Source organism: Macaca fascicularis, chromosome 9, assembly GCF_037993035.2.
Source record: "Macaca fascicularis isolate 582-1 chromosome 9, T2T-MFA8v1.1".
NCBI classification, from domain to species: Eukaryota; Metazoa; Chordata; class Mammalia; order Primates; family Cercopithecidae; genus Macaca; species Macaca fascicularis.
The window spans coordinates 35807699-35830319 of record NC_088383.1 but is presented as its reverse complement, the minus strand read 5'-3'; the positions used below and the strand labels follow the sequence as shown (position 1 = coordinate 35830319).

The following is a 22621-nucleotide window of genomic DNA, read 5'->3' as shown; positions in this document are numbered from 1 at the left end:
TGTTTGCATGCCTCATATTGTACCTGGCACACGGTACACCCTCAGCTGATGCATATTGAATGGGAGTGGAAGACCTCCTGAGTTTCTGTGCCAGCCCTGCCACTTAGGACCTGATTGACCTTTGGCAAGCTCTTTAACCTCTCTAGGCTGCAGCTTTCTTATGTATAAAATGATCATAGGAGTACCACATACATCTGTCTTATAGTATTCAGCCTCATAAAATGCTTAGGGCTGTGTCTGACAGGTGATCTCAATAAATTTAGTGATTACTTTTATTTTCTGGTATTCATGGCTTTTATGATCTGGCTGCAGGCTGCTTTTCCAAGTTTGTGTTCTACTGTTAGCTTTTGCTATCCTGGCTGTCTGGAATGTTATCCGTTTATTTATTCAGTAATTCATTCAGTAAGTATTTTTTGAGGCCTTGACTTTTGCCTGCCACTACTGTGGATGCTGTCTACAAGAGGGGGTTCTTGCTTTGTAGACTTTACATTCTAGAGAGGAGATGAATGTACAAAAAAAGAAACCAATAAAAGCATAGGATTATTTCATGTAGTAGCAATTACTGTGAAGAAAGTAAAACAGTTGTGCGTTAAATAGTTACTTGCTTAGGGCTGGGAAGTGAAGGCTAACTCCTCTGCGGTTCAGGGCAGGCCTGAAAGGTGGGTCTGTGCTGTGAGACTCAGATGAAAGGGGACTACCCTTAGAATATCTGGGATGGGGCACTTAGGTGAGAGGCCATCCCGTCTCTACCTTTTACTTTTGTCTCTCAATCTTACTCCTCTTTCCTCAGCTGGAAGGCATGGTTGGAAACTCAGCATGAAATTTTGAGAATTACAGTGAGGATAGAGAGGAAGGAATAAATGGCATTTTAAAGGGGGGAAAAAAGGAGTATGATTTTGTAACTTATGGTCAGAGGACACTAAAATGTTAAATGGTACATCAAGGTTGTAAGCCATGGAGTCTAGAGCCTTGACACTAGTGAATATGGAGGTGGAGCTTGTGTAAATGCTTGTGGATATACCACTTTGGAGTCAATTTTCTAGGAGTCATTATTTCTTTTAGAAACAGTCTCGCTGTTACCCAGGCTGCTCTCAAACTGCTGGCCTCAAGTGATCCTCTCACCTCAGCCTCCCAAAGAACTGGGATTACAGGCGTGAGCCACCACACCTGGCCAGGAATTATGTGTTTGTTTCCCAAAATTTTTGTCTTGTTTTAGTTGTCTTTGTTTTTAAATTGTCTGAGTGGACGCTTCATTTTGGTATAGTGAACTTTGAAAAGTGTATATATTCACATATAGATTTCATGGGTTGTTGCCTAAAATGCTGTAAGCGGAGCCTTTCAAATGAATAGTTTTAGGTGGTGATCATTAAAGGCATTAGAGTGAAATCTGGGATCCTAAAAAGTACACCTTTGAACGTTATGAGTCCTTTCTCCATGTTTTATTTTAGAATTCTGTATTCATCTCAGTTATTCTTAAGGCTAATCACATTTATTAGTCTTAAAATATATTAAACATTTTTATTATAATTCATTTTCCTTTGGTAGACAAAGTCATCTTATATCTGTCAATCTTGCCCATACTTACTATCTGTAACACTCTGTTCCATTTTCTTACCTACTAATTGTGATCTTTTTTGTTTAAAAATGAAAAATTGCATTTCTTCCTGGTGATTAGAATATAAATTAGAAAGCTAACTTGACTTTGATCTTTTAACCATTCTCTGTTTAATTTTTGGAAAGTGAACTTTATCTTGACTTTCCCAAGAAGAGTCTGGGAAGTAGCAAATGAGATTGTAGAGATTCTGAAACTTGGATAAGAGCTGTTGGCTAGAAGGGTAAGGGCTTGCAGAGAAAGGTGGGCTGATAATTTTAATTTTTATTATATTTCTAATCTCTACCTAATTCATTTCTTTTGGATTTATTAGTAGGCTATTCCATGATTGATATGTAACCTTAAAAATATTCTTCTGAAGTTGCAAGTTATTTGCTTTCCTACTGACTTTAACTTAATATCCATTGATATTACATTTATTTTCCAGGTATCTCAACACCCAGTTTATTAAAAAGAATAAATTAACAGAAGCGGACCTTCAGTATGGCTATGGTGGTGTAGATATGAATGAACCACTTATGGAAATAGGAGAGGTAGGAAATTCTTTAAATGACTAGCGAACATAAGTATGTTTTTATACATTGAGGTAATTTGTGCATCATTTTTTAAGGACACTGATTTGGCTAGCTTAATATGGTCAAGATTTAAAATATCCTAAATAAAATGCTATAGTGATTTCCTAAGAATCCTTAGAGGGATGAAAAAGATGTGACAACTACTCTTTTGATAATTAAATTTATAATGGATGAATGATAGGGTTAATGGTTCTGCATTGTGAAAAAACTCAAAAACAAGTATAAAGTGTTGATGGCCCTGTAGTTAAAAGTACAAGGGACAAGTACTTAAAAGACAGGCTAGAGGAGAGGAAACACAAATTTATGAATTTAACAAATTTATTGTAACTTTACTATAACAGTAATTAAATTCAGAGTAAAACAAAAATGAGCAGTTTGGTCAGTTCATTCAAGTTCTTGAGGTACAGTGCAAATTGAAATATGGAAAATTATGCTGATTGTAAAAGAAATATTATTGTACAAGCTTGTTTATTCATTTAATACATCTTTATTGAGTAGCCAGGCATTGGGGATACAATGGTGAACAGACAGAAGGTCCCTGCACACAAAAACTTGTAAGTTCATGTAAGGGAAGCAGATGCCAAATAGGAAATTAATGTTAACTTGTGATTTGTATTAATGAAGGAAATAAATGGCTAAGAGGCAGCATTAGTAGACATTTAAGTTAGTGTAATCCTTTCTGAAAGAAATTGATCAGTGTCTTTCTTTCATTACAATTTAAAATAATAACTTTTGACCAAGTAATCCCAAGTCCTAAGCCTAGTGATCCATACTTGGAAAATAATAAATATGATAAAAGTGTTTAATGTTTAAAAGTATTCTTTGCAATCATTGTTAATAGGGTGCCTAATGGCTGAACAGTGTAAAATTTCAGCATCCAACATTCAGCAATAAAAAGCATGAAAGAAGAATGTATTATATATATGATTTTGTTATAAAAGTAGGCAACTGGATAAATTAATAGCAGAAAATTGTTCATAGAAACTTTAACAAAGGGGACATGGTTTATGAAAAAATTTGCACACAAAATTATAGGTATATGTTGAATACAAATACAACTGTAGGGAAAAGATGATGTAGAGAAAAGGATCAATGAGAAATACCAAAATATTAACAGTAGTTGCTTTTAGTTAGTAGCATTGTAAGTGAATGATTTACTTAAAATTTTCCCTTATCACCAGAACCGTCAAGCACGCTTCTCTTCCCGGAGGAAATCACTGTAAACGATTTAGTCTGCATCTTTTCTGAACTTTACCAGTGTATTTACAAATATTTACATACACACACACGCGCAGCAGTTTTCATTTTATTTTTCAAACTGCAATATAATGGCACACGTAAAGTTCTACAACCTATATTTCTTCCCTTTTTTTGTTATTAATTTTTTTTACATAAGTTTGTTTTTTATGAAAGCTTAATATTCTGTAGAGATACAGAGTAATTTTTTAAACTATCCCCTTAATTTTTTTTTTTTCTTTTGAGACAGAGTCTTTCTCTGTCACCCAGGCTGGAGTGCAGTGGTGCGATCTCGGCTCACTGCAAACTCTGCCTCCCGGGTTCATGCCATTCTCCTGCCTCAGCCTCTCGAGTAGCTGGGACTACAGGCGCCCGCCACCACGCCCAGCTAATTTTTTGTATTTTTGGTAGAGATGGGGTTTCACCGTGTTAGCCAGGATGGTCTTGATCTCCTGACCTCGTGATCCGCCCATCTCGGCTTCCCAAAGTGCTGGGATTACAGGCGTGAGCCACTGCGCCCGGCCAATTTTTAAGTTTTTGTTATTACAAACAACACTGCAGTGAACACCACTATTCATTTATTCATTCATTATTTTTGAACCTCTCTGTGTTATATATGTTGAATACAACAGTGAACAAAATAGAGAAAAATCTTATGCTCATGGAGTTATATTTATGTATATATCTCATGGTACATGAGCAGAACTTTTTATAGACTGGGTGTCAGGAAGTAGAGCCTCTGTTGAAGCACATCCTGAAGTTTCACAGCTCTGCCCCATTGCCTTTCAGAAGGGCCTTTACCAGTTTGCCCTTCTACCACATGTATAAAATACCAGTTTTTCATATATTGCCTCCCCAACCCCCGTTCATGCTATTTAAGAAGAAGGAAAGGCAAAACTTGAACAGTGTTCCTTGTGAGAAGACAGATGCTTAATTACCAATGGATCAGAATAAAATTACCCTAGGGAAACAATAGAGAGGCTAGCAACAGCCTATCTGGATATAGTTAGGGTGGAAAAAGACAAGAGTCAAACAAACAAAAAAAAATTGGTTTTCAGTACTGGAATAATTTATACTCTATGTGGGGAAAATATATTTGAAGTTTAAAGACCGAAATGTGAAAGGCAGAGCTTGAAAACTTGGAAGGCAGAGTAGGAGCACACACATGCCTGTTACCTTAGGGCAGAGAAGGATTTCTTTTTTTTTTTTTTTTTTTTTGAGACGGAGTCTTGCTCTGTCGCCCAGGCTGGAGTGCAGTGGCCGGATCTCAGCTCACTGCAAGCTCCGCCTCCTGGGTTCACGCCATTCTCCCGCCGCAGCCTCCCGAGTAGCTGGGACCACAGGCGCCCGCCACCTCGCCCGGCTAATTTTTTGTATTTTTTAGTAGAGACGGGGTTTCACCGTGTTAGCCAGCATGGTCTCGATCTCCTGACCTCGTGATCCGCCCATCTCGGCCTCCCAAAGTGCTGGGATTACAGGCTTGAGCCACCGCGCCCGGCCGGATTTAAAAAAAAAAAAAAAAAAAAAATACCCATGATAAAGGAAAAGATTGGTAAATTTGAGTATATTAAACTTTAATATATACTTTTACCAAAACATAATAAAGAAACTGAGCAGTTGATTTACTGGGACAGACTGAAACTTTCAAGGGATTAATTTCCACAGTATGTAAAAAAACTCTAACTTTTATTAAGAACAAGACAAACTTTAACAGACTAATGGGCAAAATTAGGAATGGGCGTTTCACAGGAAAGAAACCAAAATGGACAATAAACATTAAAGAATCCCCAGCTTCACGCAATAAAATGAGAGTTAAAACCACAAAAAGACCCTGTTCTTTGTTTTTTTTTGAGACGGAGCCCTGCTCTGTCCCAGGTTGGCATACAATGGCAAGATCTCGGCTCACTGCAACCTCCACCTCCCAGGTTCAAGCAATTCTCCTGCCTCAGCCTCCCAAGTGGCTGGGATTACAGGCGCACGCCACCCCACCAGGCTAATTTTTGTATTTTTAGTAGAGACGGGGTTTTGCCGTGTTTGCCAGGATGGTCTTGATCTCCTGACCTCGTGATCTGCCCACCTCGGCCTCCCTAAGTGCTGGAATTACAGACGTTAGCTACTGTGCCTGGCCTAAATTAAGATTTTTTTTTTTGAGACGAAGTCTCACTCTTATCCCCCAGGTTGGAGTGCAATGGCATGATCTTGGCTCACTGCAACCTCTGCCTCCTGGGTTCAAGTGATTCTCCTACCTCAGCCTCCTGAGTAGCTGGGATTATAGGCGCCTGCCACCACGCCTGGCTAATTTTTGTGTTTTTAGTAGAGACAGAGTCTCACCATGTTGGCCAGGCTGGTCTCAAACTCCTGACTTCAGGTGATCCACCTGCCTCGGCCTCCCAAAGTGCTGGAATTATAGGCGTGAGCCATTGCACTTGGCCTAAAATTAAGATTTTCAATTAATAATAAAGCCTTAATAATGTTGATAGGGCTAGTAGAATGGTCATTGATATTTCAAATTAGAAATTTATTTTCTTTGAATTTTAAAATTTTTGTTAGGTTTTATTTGAATTTTGAACTATTAGTGTAAATACTTCTTTTGATAAGTATTTTTAGTTAAAAAAAACCTTGAACAAATGTAAGAAACATATACTAAGTAATTCAACCCTGATGATTTTCGTTTTTCCTGGCAGCTAGCTTTGGATATGTGGAGAAAATTGATGGTTGAACCACTTCAGGCCATTCTTATCCGAATGCTGCTCCGAGAAATCAAAAAGTGAGTGGGGACATTTATCTAGCTGAGTAAATTTTATTTTGTTGTTTGATATGATTTTAAAATACTGTACAGTTGCATAGCCAGTGGCTAGCGTTGGGGCTGGTTTTACCATAATGAGCCTCATTTTACTTCTAAGTGCCAGCATTTTTAAGTTGTTTCATTTTCTTCTTCTTCTTCTGTTTTTTTTGGTGGAGGAGCTCTGGTCTTTTCTTATACCCTAATATACTTAGTATATAAATAAGTGTCTGAGGGAAGTGATTCATGTGCTTTTCAGAGCTGAAACCTCTTAGATTTTCTAGGCAGCGCCCTGAGTCGCTTGTACATATTATCTGTTTAAATCCCAGTGAGGACTGCCTATTCAGGAAGACAGATTCTTCTAGTTAGTTGGTTACCTCTTAGCCTCAGTGTTATAATCAATAACTTGCCTAATTTTGTGATACAAATTTATGGGAAAATGGTTTTCCACTCTACCCATGGCTCAGAGTGGTTGATGCTTTTACCCTAGTGCTGTGTGAATGCAATTTAGTACAAAGAATATTTTCCTGTAGAGTCTAGAATAGAACATCCTTGGATCAGCTCTGGCTCAAAGACTCTCAGAAGCACTCTGTCAGTCACACAAATACATATCCAATAAATTCCAGGTTACTGGGACTGATGTTACAGGAATTATCTAGACCAGTGAATTGTGGTGTAATAATGGCCACTCCACCTATATCTGTGTTCTTCAAGAAGACCCAGATGAGGACTTTTTTAATATGAGGAATAATTTGTCAAAGCCATGGTACTTAGTATGGGACTCCTGGGAGGAAGTAAGGGATTAAACACACACACCCACCACCACACCTCACATAAGAGGATAAGAGAATATTTTTAAATTTTTAATACCAAATAGAAAGTAGGTGGTAGCAACTGGTAACTTGATTTTTAAAAATTGTCACTGACCATTTGAATGATTTCATTGTTTTTAGAGATTGAGAGCTGGAGAGGAAAGGCAATAGTGAAGCACTAGGGTGTAACCCGTTGTTTTTCTTCCTCTTTTCTTTACAAAACTATGAGCTAAAAGAACATGCCCAACAAAACTTCTAAGTTCTAATATAATTCCTTCTGCTAAAATATACTAACTTTTCTTTTGACTTGGAATTCAAGTATTTAAAAGTATAATGACAATACTGCTATACTTTCCAAATGTACTTTTATGAAATATCTTTTTTAATATAATTTTGTCCCAACCTGGTAAATTTTTCTTAAGTGTGATTGTTAGTTTGCTAAAAATCAATGTGATGAAAAATATGTAAGAAAAATGATACAACTATAGCATATTAATTCTGGAAAAGATAGATTATCTAGTCTGCTTGTCTTATTTTTGTTGTTATAATCGGCTTCCGTTAAAGCATTGTTTCACATACTTTACTGAGATCTCACTTATTCTTCATGACAGCTCTCTTAGGTAAGGTTTTGCATGTTAAAGTTGAGGAAACTAAGACATATTAATAATAGAAATTAAACATGGGAACTGCATACCAAGCATTGTTCTAAAATTTTTACATGCATCTTCCCATTTAATCCTTACAACACTAGAAGGCTAATACTATTAGTGTCACCATTTTACATGCATGACATCCTTGACATGGAAAGTCAACGGTGGTGATCTGACTCAGATCATTTGACTCCAGCCTCCATCTAATAATAATTCTAAGGATTCACATCTGGGCTAATCTAACTCTGAATTCATTATGCCTGTCCTTTTTTCCTTTTTTGAAATAGGAGTCCTGCTCTGTCTCCCAGGCTGGAGTGCAGTGGCACGATCTCGGCTCATTGTAGCCTCCGCCTCCCGGGTTCAAGTGATTCTTCTGCCTCAGCCTCCCGAGTACCTGGGCACCACCATGCCCTGCTAATTTTTGTATTTTTAGTAGAGACCGGTTTTCACCATGTTGGCCAGGTTGGTCTTGAACTCCTACCTCAAGTGATCTGCCTTTCTCGGCCTCCAAAAGTGCAGGGATTACAGGAGTGAGCCACCATGCCCAGCCTTTATGCCTTTTTTTTTTTTTTTTTTTTTTTTTGAGACAGAATCTTATTCTGTCGCCCAGGTTGGAGTGCAATTGCATGATCTCAGCTCATTGCAGCCTCTGCCTCCTGGGTTTAAGCGAATCTTCCGCCTCAGCCTCCCAAGTAGCTGGGATTACAGGCGTGCATCACCATGCCCGGCTAATTTTTGTATTTTTGGTAGAGACAGGGTTTCATCGTGTTGGCCAGGCTGATCTTGAACTCCTGACCTTGTGATCCGCCCACCTGGGCCTCCCAAAGTGCTGGGATTACAGGCGTGAGCCACTGCGCCCAGTCTATGCCTGTCTTTTATGCACAGAATCTTTCTTCCACTCCTGGCTCCAATACCTTTAACTCAGTGGGGAATACGTTTCAGTTTTATAATGCTTTGAATATTCTAGTGTTTTCACACATTTTTCATTCGGTCTTAAGGAAACAGCAAGTTTTATTTACAGGTAAATAAATTGAATTTCAACAAAGAGAAATGAGTTGAAAACTTGAATATAGCTAATGAAATGGACTTCATGCTTTTAGCCTTCCACTTGGGGTCTTTCCACTGCATTGCTTTAACTCTTTACGCATTGTTGTTTGAGCTAATATGGTCAGACCGTAACTTCCATTACTATGTCTGAGAAGCTGTAGTAGAAACTCTCCATGTGTATTTTATCTAATCCTTATAAGAGGATATGATGGTGAATGTTATAAACTCATTTTAAAAGTGAGGAAAATGAGACATGAGAGAGTAAGCAATTTACCTATGTCATGTAAGTAGTAAATGGCACAACTGGAATTAAAACTTAGGTCATTTTTTGGTCGGTAAGTCTGTGGTCTTACCCATATATTCATACATTTTTAGAAATAGTTCATTCAAGTTACATCTTATTGCCATTTCTACTAAAGGAGAAGTATTTTATTGTGCATACCTACAACTTACTTTGTTGTAGAAGGTGCTAACCAGACTTACAGAATAAATTCTTTTCAGGTCTAGCAGAGCTTATCACAAATTTGATTTCCTGTCGATGTATTGACACTTTCCTTTTCCCATATGAATCCCTGGGTTCCTAGATACTTTTATAAGTCTGTAAAGAACATTTCTGGCCGGGTGCAGTGGCTCGCGTCTGTAATCCCAGCACCTTGGGAGGCTGAGGCGGGCGGATGACCGGAGGTCAGGAGTTTGAGACCAGCCTGGACCTAGTGAAACTAGACCTAGTGAAACCCTGTCTCTACTAAAAATACAAAAATTAGCCAGGCGTGGTGGCGGGTGCCTGTAGTGCCGGCTACTTAGGAGGTTGAGACAGGAGAATCACTTGAACCCAGGAGGTAGAGGTTGCAGTGAGCTGAGACTGCGCCATTGCACTCCATCCTGGGCAACAAGAGTGAAACTCCGTTGCAAAAACAACCAAAAATACATTACTCTGTGCTAATGGTTTCTCAAATGTGGCAAATGAAAATGAAAGTTTAGTAGAAACAATTTTCCTTCTACAAAAAAATTACAGAGTAAGATATGCTGATTGTAAAAAAAGAATTGAAATGTATAGAAGGTTAAAGAGAAAAGTAAGAAACCTTTCTGGGCGATGTTGAGAGGACCATAGAGACTTTAGCCCGAACACAGAGAACCTTCAGCAGTCCCCCATTTTCTTGTTGTGTTAAAAAAGGCGGGGAGGGGAGGGGAGGGCTGGGCGCAGTTGCTAACAGCACATTGGGAGGCCAAGGCAGGTGGATCACCTGAGGTCAGGAGTTCGAGACCAGCCTGGCCATCATGGTGAAACCCCGTTTGTACCAAATATACAAAAAATTTAGCTGGGCATGATGGCATGCACCTGTAGTCTTAGCTACTTGGGAGGCTAAGGCAGGATGATTGCTTGAACCCAGGAGGCGGAGGCTGCAGTGAGCTGACATCACACCACTGCACTCCAGCCTCAAAGACAGAGCGACAGAGCAAGATTTCATCTCGGGGGAAAGAAAAAAAACGTTCTGGTTTCTCCTCGTACCTTCCTATTTGAAGGAAGCTGCTATAAAGGATTTACAGTATGTTCTAATAAAAATTTTCTATGCGTTTACAGTTGTGTATGTGTGCACACTAGTACATATACATTTATATGGACATGCATATCTGTATACAGATTTACGTATAGTATTACACATGTTCATATGTGTATACATTTGGGGAGCATTTTGAACATAGATATCTGGCTCTCCCCCATAGCTACTGATGCACACTCCAGGGAGAGTAAGAACTTATATTGTTAAAAAGCTCCCCAGATGTTTTTATGCATCCAGTTCAGACCAGTATTTGTGAGGTACTGGTCTGCAATAAATAATTCTCCATGTATTTCATAAAGCTTTTATTGGAGTGTTTCCTTTTTTCCTTTGGATGTATTACAAAAGTAGGTAGAATACTTAAAAATATATTCTTTTTAAAAGTTTAAACAAGAAGAGATTAATGGTTGGTGTGAGACTATAAAGTGGAAGTATGGGGAGATTCCTTAATGGTGGTAGAACAATTCTGTCTTGAATATGGTGGTGGTGAAATGAATATGGACATGTGATAACATTACATAGTACCATACACACATAAACACAAATGATTGGTGTAAAAACTGGCAAAATCTGAATAAGGTCTATAGATTGCACCCATGTCAGTTTCCTCGTTTAAATACTGTACCATAGTTATGTAAGATGCTACCATTGGAGAAAGCCAGGTGAAGGGTACATCAGATCTCTCTTTATTATTTTTGCAACTTCCCTTGAGTCTATAATTATTTCAAAATAAAATAGCTTTTTTTCAGTTTAAACAGTGTACAAAATATCAATGTTCCTTTTTTATTTTCTTCCTTTTGCCGTAGACTTCCTTTCCCCTCCTTGTAACTTTTGAAAACTGCTTGTACCTTTGTATTTATTTAAGTGCAGTGGTTTCATCTCTTTTGGGGGGAGCTTTGTGTTCCTTTAGGATCATGATGAAAGCTGTGGAGCCTCCCGACATAAAAATGCTTGGTATGCATAGGCACACAAAATTGTTACATAATTTTAAGAAGGTTTATGGAATCCCAAGGCCAGAATTGCTGTTTTTGCATTTACTTAGTGGGTTTCTCTGTCCCCAGTCAATCAGGGAATTGCTTAGCAAATTTTAATCTGAAATAAGTCTCTGCAGTTAATATTTGATGAATCAGTAAAAGTTTTTTATGTTCTGAAGTAATAACTCAAGAGCAAGACAGTCATGACATACACACCCTCTCTCTGTTTCTTACAAGAGTGGTTCTGTTTCAGAACTCTTTTCTGTTCTCTTTATCAATTTGTTTATCCTGTGCCAATGCCTCACTGTGTTTATTATTGTAAGGCTTGCTATCTGGCAAGATAAGTTTGCCCTCCAGAAACCAGAAGTGTTCTTGCTGTTGTTTGGCCCTTTGCTCTTTCACGTAAGTGTTATAGACCCCTTTCCTAAAACAAAATTTTCTGTGGAGACAAGCACAGTGGCTTGTAATGCCAGCACTCTGGGAGGCCGAGGCAGGAGGGTTACTTTAGGCCAGGAGTTTGAGACCAGCCTGGGCAACATGGCAAGAACCTGTCTCTACAAAAATAAAAATAAAATTAGCTGGGTGTGATGGTGTGCACCTGTAGTCCCAGCTACATGGGAGGCTGAGGTGAGAGGATTGCTTGCGCCTCGAGGTAGAGGCTGCAGTGAGCCATGTTCGTGCTGCTGCATTCCAGCCTGGATAGCAGAGACCTTGTCTCAAAAGAAAAAAAAAAATTCTGTGGGATTGATATTGAATTGAATCTATAAGTTAGTTTGAAGAGAGTTTGATATACGTCTTCACAGTATTAAGTCTTCTTCTCTGTGAACATAGCATCTTTTTCTGTTTATTATGCCTTCTTTAGTATCTCCTGGTTAACTTTTATAGAGTTTTCTGTAAGGGATTTGTGTGCTTTTTGTTAGATTTATTTCAGGGTACTTGATATTCACTGATACTACAAAAAAGTGTGTTGGTTTTTTTTTTTTTTTGAGGTGGGGAGGCAGAGTCTCGCTCTGTCGCCCAGGCTGGAGTGCAGTGGCACGATCTTGGCTCACTGCAACCTCTGCTTCCCCAGTTCAGGCAATTCTCCTGCCTCAGCCTCCTGAGTAGCTGGGATTACAGACGCCTGCCACAATGCCTAGCTAATTTTTGGTATTTCTTAGTAGAGCCGTGGTTTCGCCATGTTTACCAGGCTGATCTTGAACTCCTGACCTCAGGTGATCTGCTCCCCTCGGCCTCCCAAAGTGCTGGGATTATAGGCATAAGCCACCGTGCCTAGCTTGTTTATGGATTTTCTAATATTAAACTATGCTTGTATAACTAGGATAAAGGCTAGGTTGATCCTTGTCCATTATAGTTTTTATAGACTGTTGAATTTGATTTGCTGATGCTTTATTTGGAAGTTTGCATCTATGCCCATGAGTGGAACTGGCCTGTAATTTTTCTGTCTTGTAATGTCTTTGTCTGGGTTTGGCATCCAGCTTATCCTTGTAGAATGAACTATTGGGTATTTCCCTCTTTTTCTTTTGAGTAGAAAAGTTTGCATACAATTGGGATTATCAGCTTCTTAAATGTTTAGTAAAACTGAAAAACCACCTGTGCCTGGGGCTTCTTTGTAAGATGATTTGTTTGTATAAGATTTTTAACAATGCCTCTGTTATTTCAGATCTTAAGACTAGTCAAACTTGTGTTTCCTCTTAAATCAGTTGTGAATTTTTTTTTTGCAAAATCATTGGGAAGTTGTTGTGTAACAGTGTTCTCTTTTAAAAACTTTATTTGAAGTAATTTTAGATTCATACCCAGGTTCCCCTAATGTTACAACTGTTAGTATATTTATGAAAATGGGTATATCATTATTAACTAAAACTACAGTTTATTTGCATTTGCTTTTGCACTGATGTTCTCGTTCAATCCAGATCACAAAATCACATTTAGCTATTATGCCTCTATTCTGTGGAAACCTTTCCTTTCATATATGACCATAAAAATGTTAAAGAGTAGTGGTCAGATATTTATAGAATGTCCCTCAATTTTGTTTTTTGTGATGTTTTCTTATGATTAGACTGAGACTATGGATTTTTGGAAAAATACCAGAAGGTAATGTACCCTTCTTATCAGATTATATCAAGGAATAGATGGTGTCAACATGACTTCTCATTGGTGATAACTTTGATCATGATGATTTGGCGAAGACATTGTTTTCATTTTCACCTGGAATAATGTCTTCCTTTCATTCATAATATTGCGTATTCACATTTTCTTTTTTTGATCACTTTTATTAGAGGTGTATATATTTTGTTGGATTTTATTCCCCCTAAAGAACTAACTTTGGCTTTATTTTTTATTTTTTATATTTGTTTTATTTATTTATTTTGAGACGGCGTTTCACTCTTGTCGCCTGGGGTGGAGTGCAATGGCGTGATCTCAGCTCACTGCAGTCTCCACCTCCCAGGTTCAAGCAATTCTCCTGCTTCAGCCTCCTGAGTAAGTGGGATTATAGGCGCCCCCCACCACGCCCAGCTAACTTTTGTATTTTTAGTAGAGATGGGGTTTCACCAGGTCGGCCCGGCTGGTCTCGAACTCCTGGCCTCAAATGATCTGCCTCCCAAAGTGCTGGGTTTACAGGAGTGAGCCACCGTGCGCAGCCCTAACTTTGATTTTAAATGATCTCTAGTATGTTGTTGTTTTCTCTTTCATTATTCTGCTCTTATTTTTTTCTTTCCTTCTTCTGGGAGACACGTGTTTTTAGATTAGACTGAAATAGGTGCAGAACCCTTGGAGGGGGAGACATTTAGAAATCTTTAACCAAATTATTTTTTATTGTAATCTAATGTATTCACTCACAGAATTGAGCAACTATCATAGAGAATTAAGCAAATATGGAGGTTGAGGTAGGGTTTCTGATGTGAGTCACATCTTTCTTTTATAGTGAATAGAATTCTGGATATTTAAAATTGTTTTCTAGGTGGGAATGTCTGTTAAAGGAAATAAAGAAGTTAGTAATTTAGTCAGCATATTATAGAACTGCTTGTTAGAGCTATCGATCATTTTGTTCTTCTTTATTACCTGGAAAATTTTATCAAGATATGCTGCTTCGCTCCTGCTGTTTAGTTACCCAATGGTAAGTTCATATAGGAAAAGCAAAATAAATGTTTATTTCTTTCCTTTTTAATAACCCAGTTTTTTGGGGTTTTTTGTTTTGTTTTGTTTGAGATGGAGTCTTGCTCTGTCACCCAGGCTAGAGTGCAGTGGCACGACCTTGGCTCACTGTAACTTCCTCCTCCCAGGTTCCAGCAATTCTCCTGCCTCAGCCTCTTGAGCAGCTGGGATTATAGACATGCACCACCAAGCCCAGCTAATTTTTGTATTTTTAGTAGAGACTGGGTTTCACCATGTTGGCCAGGCTGGTCTCCAACTCCTGACCTCAGGTGATCTGCCCACCTCGGCCTCCCAAAGTCCTGGGATTACAGGCGTGAGCCACTGCACCTGGCTGACCAGTTAGCTTTTTAAACTTTACCAGAATGAACTCAGACTTAAACTAGTGAGGCCTACCTCACTTTATTAAACTCTTCTCCTAGTGGCGTATATTAGGTTCCTTCCAGTTTTTCCACTAACACCACTCTTTTTTCTGTTGTGCACGTATGCAGATGTTTGCTTGGGGTCATAGAGTATGTATACTTAGAGTTTTGCCAGTATGTCCTCCAAAGTATCTGTTCTTCCACCACAAGCAGAACATGAGAAAACAGTTCAGATCAGTATTACACCAGATTGAACGTGGGCTTATGTAAGGTCACACATGTGACTCAAGCCAAGGAAATGAGCTCACATGTGTGACCTTATTGTATGAACTAATCAGCAATATCAAGATATCAGGATTCTCTATGAATGACAGAATTACTGTTGCCATGTTAATTCATGTCCAAAAAAAGTTTCCCAGAATATCAAAAGAATCAAAGAGGACTAGAGGGCCTCAGAGGCAGGGAAGGACTCTAGTATGTAAAGGTGATTGCCTGGATGCTTTTCCTTGATGCCTTTCTTAAATGATAGAAAATTCTTACATCCTATATAAAGAGCAAGAAGCTCTTACTAGGGAATGATGATAATGTGTTTTCTGTTGCTCTCTTTGTGACATTAATGCAAAGAAGAAATTATTTTAAAGTAGGTTGGAAGAGTGCGTGTAGTGAGATAAAACATAATGATTTGATTTGAGCATTGGTACTAGGGTCAAAAAAATCCCAATTTAGAGCTAGATTATTTTACTATGGCTTTAAACAAACTTTTTTTTCTATTTTATTTTTCTTTTTAAAAAAATTTTTGAGACAGGGTCTTACTCTGTCACCCAGGCTGAAGTGCGGTGGTGCAATCATGGCTCACTGTAGCCTCAACTCCTCCTGGGCTCAAACGATCCTCCTACCTCAGCCTCCAGAGTAGCTGGGACCACAGGCATGTGCCACTGTGCAAGGCTAAGTTGTTGTTGTTGTTGTTTTTTTTTTTTTTTGTATGGGGTCTCCTATGTTGCCCAGGCTAGTCTCAAACTCAGGACTCAAGGGATCCTCCTACCTCAGCCTCCAGAGTAGCTGGTCCACAGGTGCGTGCCACCGTGCATGGCTAATATTTTTTTCCGAATGAGGTCTCGCTGTGTTGCCCAGACTGCTCACAAACTCAGGACTCAAGGGATCCTCCCACCTTGGCCTCCCAAAGTGTTGTGATTACAGGCGTGAGCCACGGTGCCTGGCTCTATTTCATATTCCTTTAATCAGAAAATCTAACATTCACCTACATGTCTTAATATGATTAAGACATTGTAGTTTGTAGTGAGTGAAATTCAAGCATTCTTAACCACCAGTATTAAAGTTTTGAATTGATGGGCTCGTATCTACTTTGTTAAAATTAAAGAAGTGTTATCTTAGTACTGGCATAGTATCTCGAACTTTACAATCAGTTTTCCTTTTATTTCTCGAAATGACATCTAATGTCTACGGTTAATAACTATCATGAATATTATCTCAGCTGTAATATGAAAAAAATCGTTAAGATTCGTGCATGTACCTTTTTATAGTTCTTTACACTTTGATTAGACCAATGGAATAAGGAGCCATATTTTGGCATACTTTGGTATATTTCCATAGATAATTTATATTCTGAAGAATATTTTGTGTTATGCCTTGTTTTAGTGATCGTGGTGGAGAAGACCCAAACCAGAAAGTAATCCATGGGGTTATTAACTCCTTTGTTCATGTTGAACAGTATAAGAAAAAATTCCCCTTAAAGGTAAACAGCCTCCTTTAAAAATATAAATAATCAGACTTAATCTTTTAAACTGCTTGTTCTAATTTCTTCTAATATGATGTAATTGATTTATTCAGTTTTATCAGGAAATCTTTGAGTCTCCCTTTCTGACTGAAACAGGAGAGTATTATAAACAAGAAGCTTCAAATTTATTACAAGAATCAAACTGCTCACAGTATATGGAAAAGGTAAGAAATAAAACATACTAAATACGTTTGTCTATTTTTGTATCTGGCCTGGTTTTATTTAACATCATTCTTTGTTTTTGGGGGTTTTTTGGTGGAAAAAGATTGTTTATTTAATCATTAACTCTGAGTTATAGTTATTATACAATATCGTTGTTAAGTCATTGCTCTTGTTGTAACATTTTCCTGAGAAAACAGTACCCTTCCAGTTTTCGTCATAACTGATACTTTTTGATAAATCCTGACTGCCTGGTTTGGTTGTCCCTGAAATTAATATATATGCACATTCTTGGCAGAATAATAAACTGGATTTCATGCTTAGTGGTTTGTTTAGAGAATAGGATAAGTGCAGAAGCTCTGTGTTGAGGTTTTTTTCTTCCTTTAAAATGAGAGGAAAAATATGAGGGAAAATATAGTAATGTCTAGAATGACATTTGGATAAGTCACTCTTTTGGTCTGTTAAGTTCTTGGAAAGCTGAGAGACAACCCCACATGAGGTTTTTTTTTTTTTTTTTGGAGACATGGTCTTGCTCTGATGCCTAGACTAGAGTACAGTGGCTTGATCTCATGGCTCCCAGACTCAAGTGGTCCTCCTGTCTCAGCCTACCAAGTAGCTGGGACTACAGGCACACACTACCACGCCCAGCAACTTTTAAAATTTGTTATAGAGATGGGGTCTCGCTATGTTGCCCAGGCTGGTCTCAGAACTCCTCAACTCAAGCAGTCTTCCCGCCTCAGCCTCCCAAAGTGCTGGGATTATAGAAGTGAGCCATTGCACCCAGCCAAGAAATTTTAATTGATCACTAAATCAGTACATATTGGTTATCATATGTTAAATTCCATTTATATTTTCTCAGTAGTAGAAGAAAAAAAAGTGATCATACAAATTAAATCACCATATATAAGAGATATTAGAATTTCTAGCCATGTTTTTTTATCTGCAGTGTTGTATTTCAAGCATTTTATTTTGGATGATTTGTGTTAGTTTATGTAGCCAGGAAAGGTCAAGTAGTGTAAGTGGATGAGCTGTCGTCCTACATCTGTAGGCCACAAGTTACAAAGCATCAGTGCTTACCGATACACTGTTCTGTCGTCCACAAAGCCCAGATCTAAAGGTCTTAGTTGTTTGACTCTCTTCCTGCTTTTGTTACTAATTAGCTCTGTCCCCTGAGCAAATTATCTGGAACTTTCCTGCCATCAATTAAGTTCAGGTTATACTAGATCAGTGGTTCTAAGCTCTTAGCCCTTATTGCACCTTAGATCTTGTTGAAATCTCTAGATCCAGCCCTAAGAATCGCACACAGATTATCTGTGATACATACACTTTGCTCTATCTGGCTCTCAAAAAGATGCCACTGGCAAGTGCTGGCAGTAGCCCAGATGTCTGTCAGAAGTTGAAAGGATAAGCAAAATGTGACACGTACGTCCTTTGGAATATTATTCATCCCGTGTAGTGAAAAACTCTCAAACCATGTTTTTTCCTCTGCTCTGACATCGCAGCAACGATCATCAGCACAGAAGGCTTCTGTAAACAAAGTTGTGGCTCTTTTCTCCCACACACCAAGCAGCAGACACCAGCCAGGTGTCCTCCAGTTCAACTCTAACACCATCTGCTTGAGATAGTGGCCGATCGCACAGATTGGGGGCTGAGTCTCCAAGACTGCCCTGCACACCCCCAGACACCAGTCACAAGTCTGGGCCTCCAGACTACTGACTGACTGGCTTTCAAGTTGAGGTCCTACAATACACTCTGGGTTCCATTAATTTGCTAGAGCAGCTTACAGAACTTAGGGAAACACTCAGTGTTTACTAGTTTATTAAGAAGGATATTTTAAAGGATATAATTAAACAACCACTTGAGGAGATACATAGGGCAAGGTCTGAAATCATCCCCAAGTGCAGGAGCTTCTGTCCCTTTGGAACCGAGTCTTCTTTGATTTTTGTGGAAGCTTCATGATGTCAGTAGTCTTTCCCCCAGCTTATAGGGTGGGGCTTTCTCTGGGGAGGGTCTTATGACCCACAGTCAGAAAGGTAGGGCAAGATTAGAGTCCTGCCTTGAGGCAGATGAAAGGAGAGTAGGAGAGAAATTCTGTTTCCTGAGACCTAACACACTCAACATTATAACTAAAGACTGTAACTAGGGCTAAGGGAGTTATCAACCAGGAACCACAGAAGAAAACCAATGTACATGTGTATCACAATACCACACAGTCTTAAAAAAGGATTGAAATTATGATACTTGATACAACATGAATGAACCATGAAAATGTTATGCTAAGTGAAAAAAACCAGACACAAAGGGGCAAATATTCTGTGGTTCAATTTATAGGAAATATCTAGAACAGACAAATTCAAAAGGACAGAAAGTAGATTAAAAGTTATCAGGGGAGGAAGATGTGGGGATTTGTTACTTAATGGTTATAAAGTTTCTGATGGGGTAATGAAAAATATTTGGAAGCAGACAATGGGGGTAGTTGCACAACACAGTGAAAGTTATTTAATGCCACTGAATTGCCCATGTAAAAATGGCTAATGTAAATTTTATTATCTATGTTTTTACCACAGTTTAAAAGCACTGATAATGTAATATACCAAACCCACTGAATTTCACACTTTAAATGGGTGGATTATATAATATGTAAATTACATCTCAAGGTGTTAAAAGGGAGAGAGGGGCATTGGAATAAATTATGTTTGGAAAAGAGTGTTTATTAGAAAAGCTTATTTCAGGCCGGGCACGGTGGCTCAGACCTGTAATCGCAGCACTTTGGGAGGCTGAGGCGGGCAGATTACGTGAGTCCAGGAGTTCAAGACAAGCCTGGGCAACGTGGCAAAACCCCATCTCTACAAAAAGTTAAAAAACTAGCCACGCATGGTGGCGTGGTCATCTGGTCCTAGCTCTTGGGACGCTGAAGTGGGAAGATCACTTGAGCCCGAGAGGCGTAAGTTGCAGTGAGCCAAGATTGTACCACTGCCCTCCTGCCTGGGCGACAGAGCGAGATCCTGTCTGACAAAAAAAGAAAAAGAAAAGCTCATTTCAGGAAATAATGTTGGACCATATTAGCTTCAAGGGCAAAATCCTGGACTTTGTTCTCCATTTAGTTAATTGGGAGATGAGTCAGTACAGCCTTCCTGCCTCCCTTGCTGCCTTCCTCTAGCTTTGGCCTTTCTTTCCCCCAGTGGTTTTACAGCTGTTTGAAGCCCTGCACTGGGGCAGTCCAACTTTGTCTACGTTTCTCTTGATATGCACCTCTCTCCCCTAAGTTATCAGTTTTATTTTTTCCTTCTTTCATCCTCTTTCACCTCTCTCAGACCCACTGTAATTCCTGTTGCATTAAGTTAATTTTAGCAAGCAGGTTACAGTCACTGTAGTATGCTCTGAATGACTAATAGGCTTAATCCTTTTTATTTGTTATAAAAATAGCCCTTAAAGGATTTATTGTTAACCGAAGTGCCTTTCTTAGCTGATGTGATATGTGGTGAACACTTTTGTCCTGTAGACGAGGTGTCCGACCCCCAGGCTGAGGACTAGTACTGACCTGTGGCCTGTTAGGAACCGGGGAGGACCAGTACTGACCTGTGGCCTGTTAGGAACCTGGCCGCACAGCAGGGAGTGAGCAGCCCCTGTGTGAGCAGCCACTGTGTGAGCATTACCTACCGCCTGAGCTCCGCCTCCTGTCACAGCAGCAGCATTAGATTCTCATAGATTCTCACAGGAGTGTGAACCCTATTGTGAACTCTGCATGCGAGGGGTCTAGGTTGTGCGCTCTTTAGAAGAATCTAATGCCTGAGGATCTGAGGTGGAATACTTCATCTGGAAGCCACCTGCCCCCAACAATGCCACCCCCACTCCGTCTGTGGAAAAAATGTCTTCCACCAAACCAGTCCCTGGTGGCTAAAAGATTAGGGACCGCTGCTCTAGACCCCTTCTTGCCCAACCTGAGTCTATGACTTTGCCCTGAACTCCTGGCTTCAAAGGGTCGCACAATAAGAAAGACAGGACTATGGGACCCTGCTGTCTAGAGCCTCATTTTTATTGAAAATTTCTGATATGCTTTCCAGGAATGATTTTCACTCCTTGTGCCCAGGCCAACTCAGCAGCACTCTCCAAAGTGCCAGGTGTATGTAGTTTCCCGGACACACTTAATTTCAGAAACTCTAATTACACAGCTTCATGTTACAGAGTGTTTCCAAGCCTGTGCATTTGTCTGTGTATATATTGTTGGTTTGTCTTGAGACAGAAATTAGTCAAATTCTTTGGTTATTTTCCTTATTGGCTAGTTTTTGTTAATATTAAACAGTGTTATTTGTAGCTCAGCACTTTACGTAGGATAAACTTTAATAAGTCTTGATTGACACACTTGACTATGACTAAATGTGTATTTACTTTCAACATTTTTATTTTTTATTTTTATTTTATTTTTATTTATTTATTTTTTGAGACAGAGCCTCGCTCTTATTGCCTAGGCTAGAGTGCAGGGGCGCGATGTCGGCTCACTGCAACCTCCTCCTCCCGGGTTCAAGCGGTTTTCCTGCCTCAGCCTCCCGAGTAGCTGGGTACTACAGGCACCTGCCACCACGCCTGGCTGATTTTTTGTATTTTTGTAGAGACAGGGTTTCACCATGTTGACCAGGTTGGTCTCAAACTCCTGACCTCATGTGATCCGCCTGCCTCGGCCTCCCAAAGTGCTAGGATTACAGGCATGAGCCACCTTACCTGGCCTTATTTTTATTTTTTTGAGACAGCATCTCTCTCTGTCACACAGGCTGAAGTGCAGTGGCGCAATCTCGGCTCACTGCAACCCCCGCCTCCCGGGATGAAGTGATTCTCCTGCCCCAGCCTCCTGAGGAGCTGGGATTACAGGCATGCCCAGCTAATTTTTATATTTTTAGTAGAGACAGGGTTTCGCCATATTGGCCATGCGGGTCTTATACTCCTGACCTCAGGTGATCCACCTGTCTTGGCCTCCCAAAGTGCTGGGATTACAGGTGTGAGCCACCGTGTCTGGCTCCTACTTTCAAAAGTTTTAATGAAATCTTTAATATGATAGTTAACTATCATGCACATACAGTTCCATTTACAAGAAGAGAAACCAATGTAAAATAATTAGATTCATCTACTTGATCTCAATATAATTTATTTTTTAATTTGATAGTTATTCATACAGAGATCACCTGTTCTGATTTTTAATCATCTGTACCCACTTTTCCTGTTACATGTTATGTTGTCCATGTAATTGGATGATGGTGTAGGTAAATGAAGACAAAATGCAGACTCTTTAACTTTAGTTCTTGCTTATAAGACTGGTGGAATGTAGATAACAGCTAGTAGCTTAAATAAAAATTTGAAATGATTTATGGAATGTGGGTTTAAATTGCTTATGTAACCCTTATTACCTTTGCCATGTTTAATTTAGCCATTAAAATTTGGCCGAGTTACTTGATGATATTACAGATTTTTCCTCATAGTAAAACTTTGTGTTCATGACTGTAAGAATATATTTCTGTAGGTTCTAGGTAGACTAAAAGATGAAGAAATTCGATGTCGAAAATACCTACATCCAAGTTCATATACTAAAGTGATTCATGAATGTCAGCAACGAATGGTAGCAGACCACTTACAGTTTTTACATGCAGAATGTCATAATATCATTCGACAAGAGAAAAAAAATGGTAAGTTTCTACCAAACATGTGAGTAGAAATTAAATTATACATCTACCTTTTATATCATCTTCCAGTCACTGTTGGTTTAATGCATATTTTAGTAACAGTCTTTAAAATATTTTAAATAAACTTTGACAGATTATTAATACTTTATTTTGAAAAACTATTTTGGGCAAGTGTTTTCTTTTTTTTTCTTTTTTTTTTTTTTTTTTTGAGGCGGAGTCTCGCTCTGTCGCCC

At 39.0% G+C, this 22621-nt stretch overlaps 1 protein-coding gene across 5 annotated transcripts in view; it reads left to right on the top strand.

The window, feature by feature from the left end:
* Window positions 1–22621, top strand: part of CUL2 (cullin 2) — an 85893-nt gene that overhangs the window by 35048 nt on the left and 28224 nt on the right. For all 5 annotated transcript variants that reach the window (XM_065520535.2, XM_005564957.4, XM_074001411.1 and 2 more), the window contains exons 5-9: window positions 2040–2145; window positions 6108–6190; window positions 16419–16515; window positions 16611–16721; window positions 22229–22391. In XM_065520535.2, the coding sequence (XP_065376607.1) occupies window positions 2040–2145; window positions 6108–6190; window positions 16419–16515; window positions 16611–16721; window positions 22229–22391 (560 nt within the window). The remainder of the gene's footprint in view (window positions 1–2039; window positions 2146–6107; window positions 6191–16418; window positions 16516–16610; window positions 16722–22228; window positions 22392–22621) is intronic.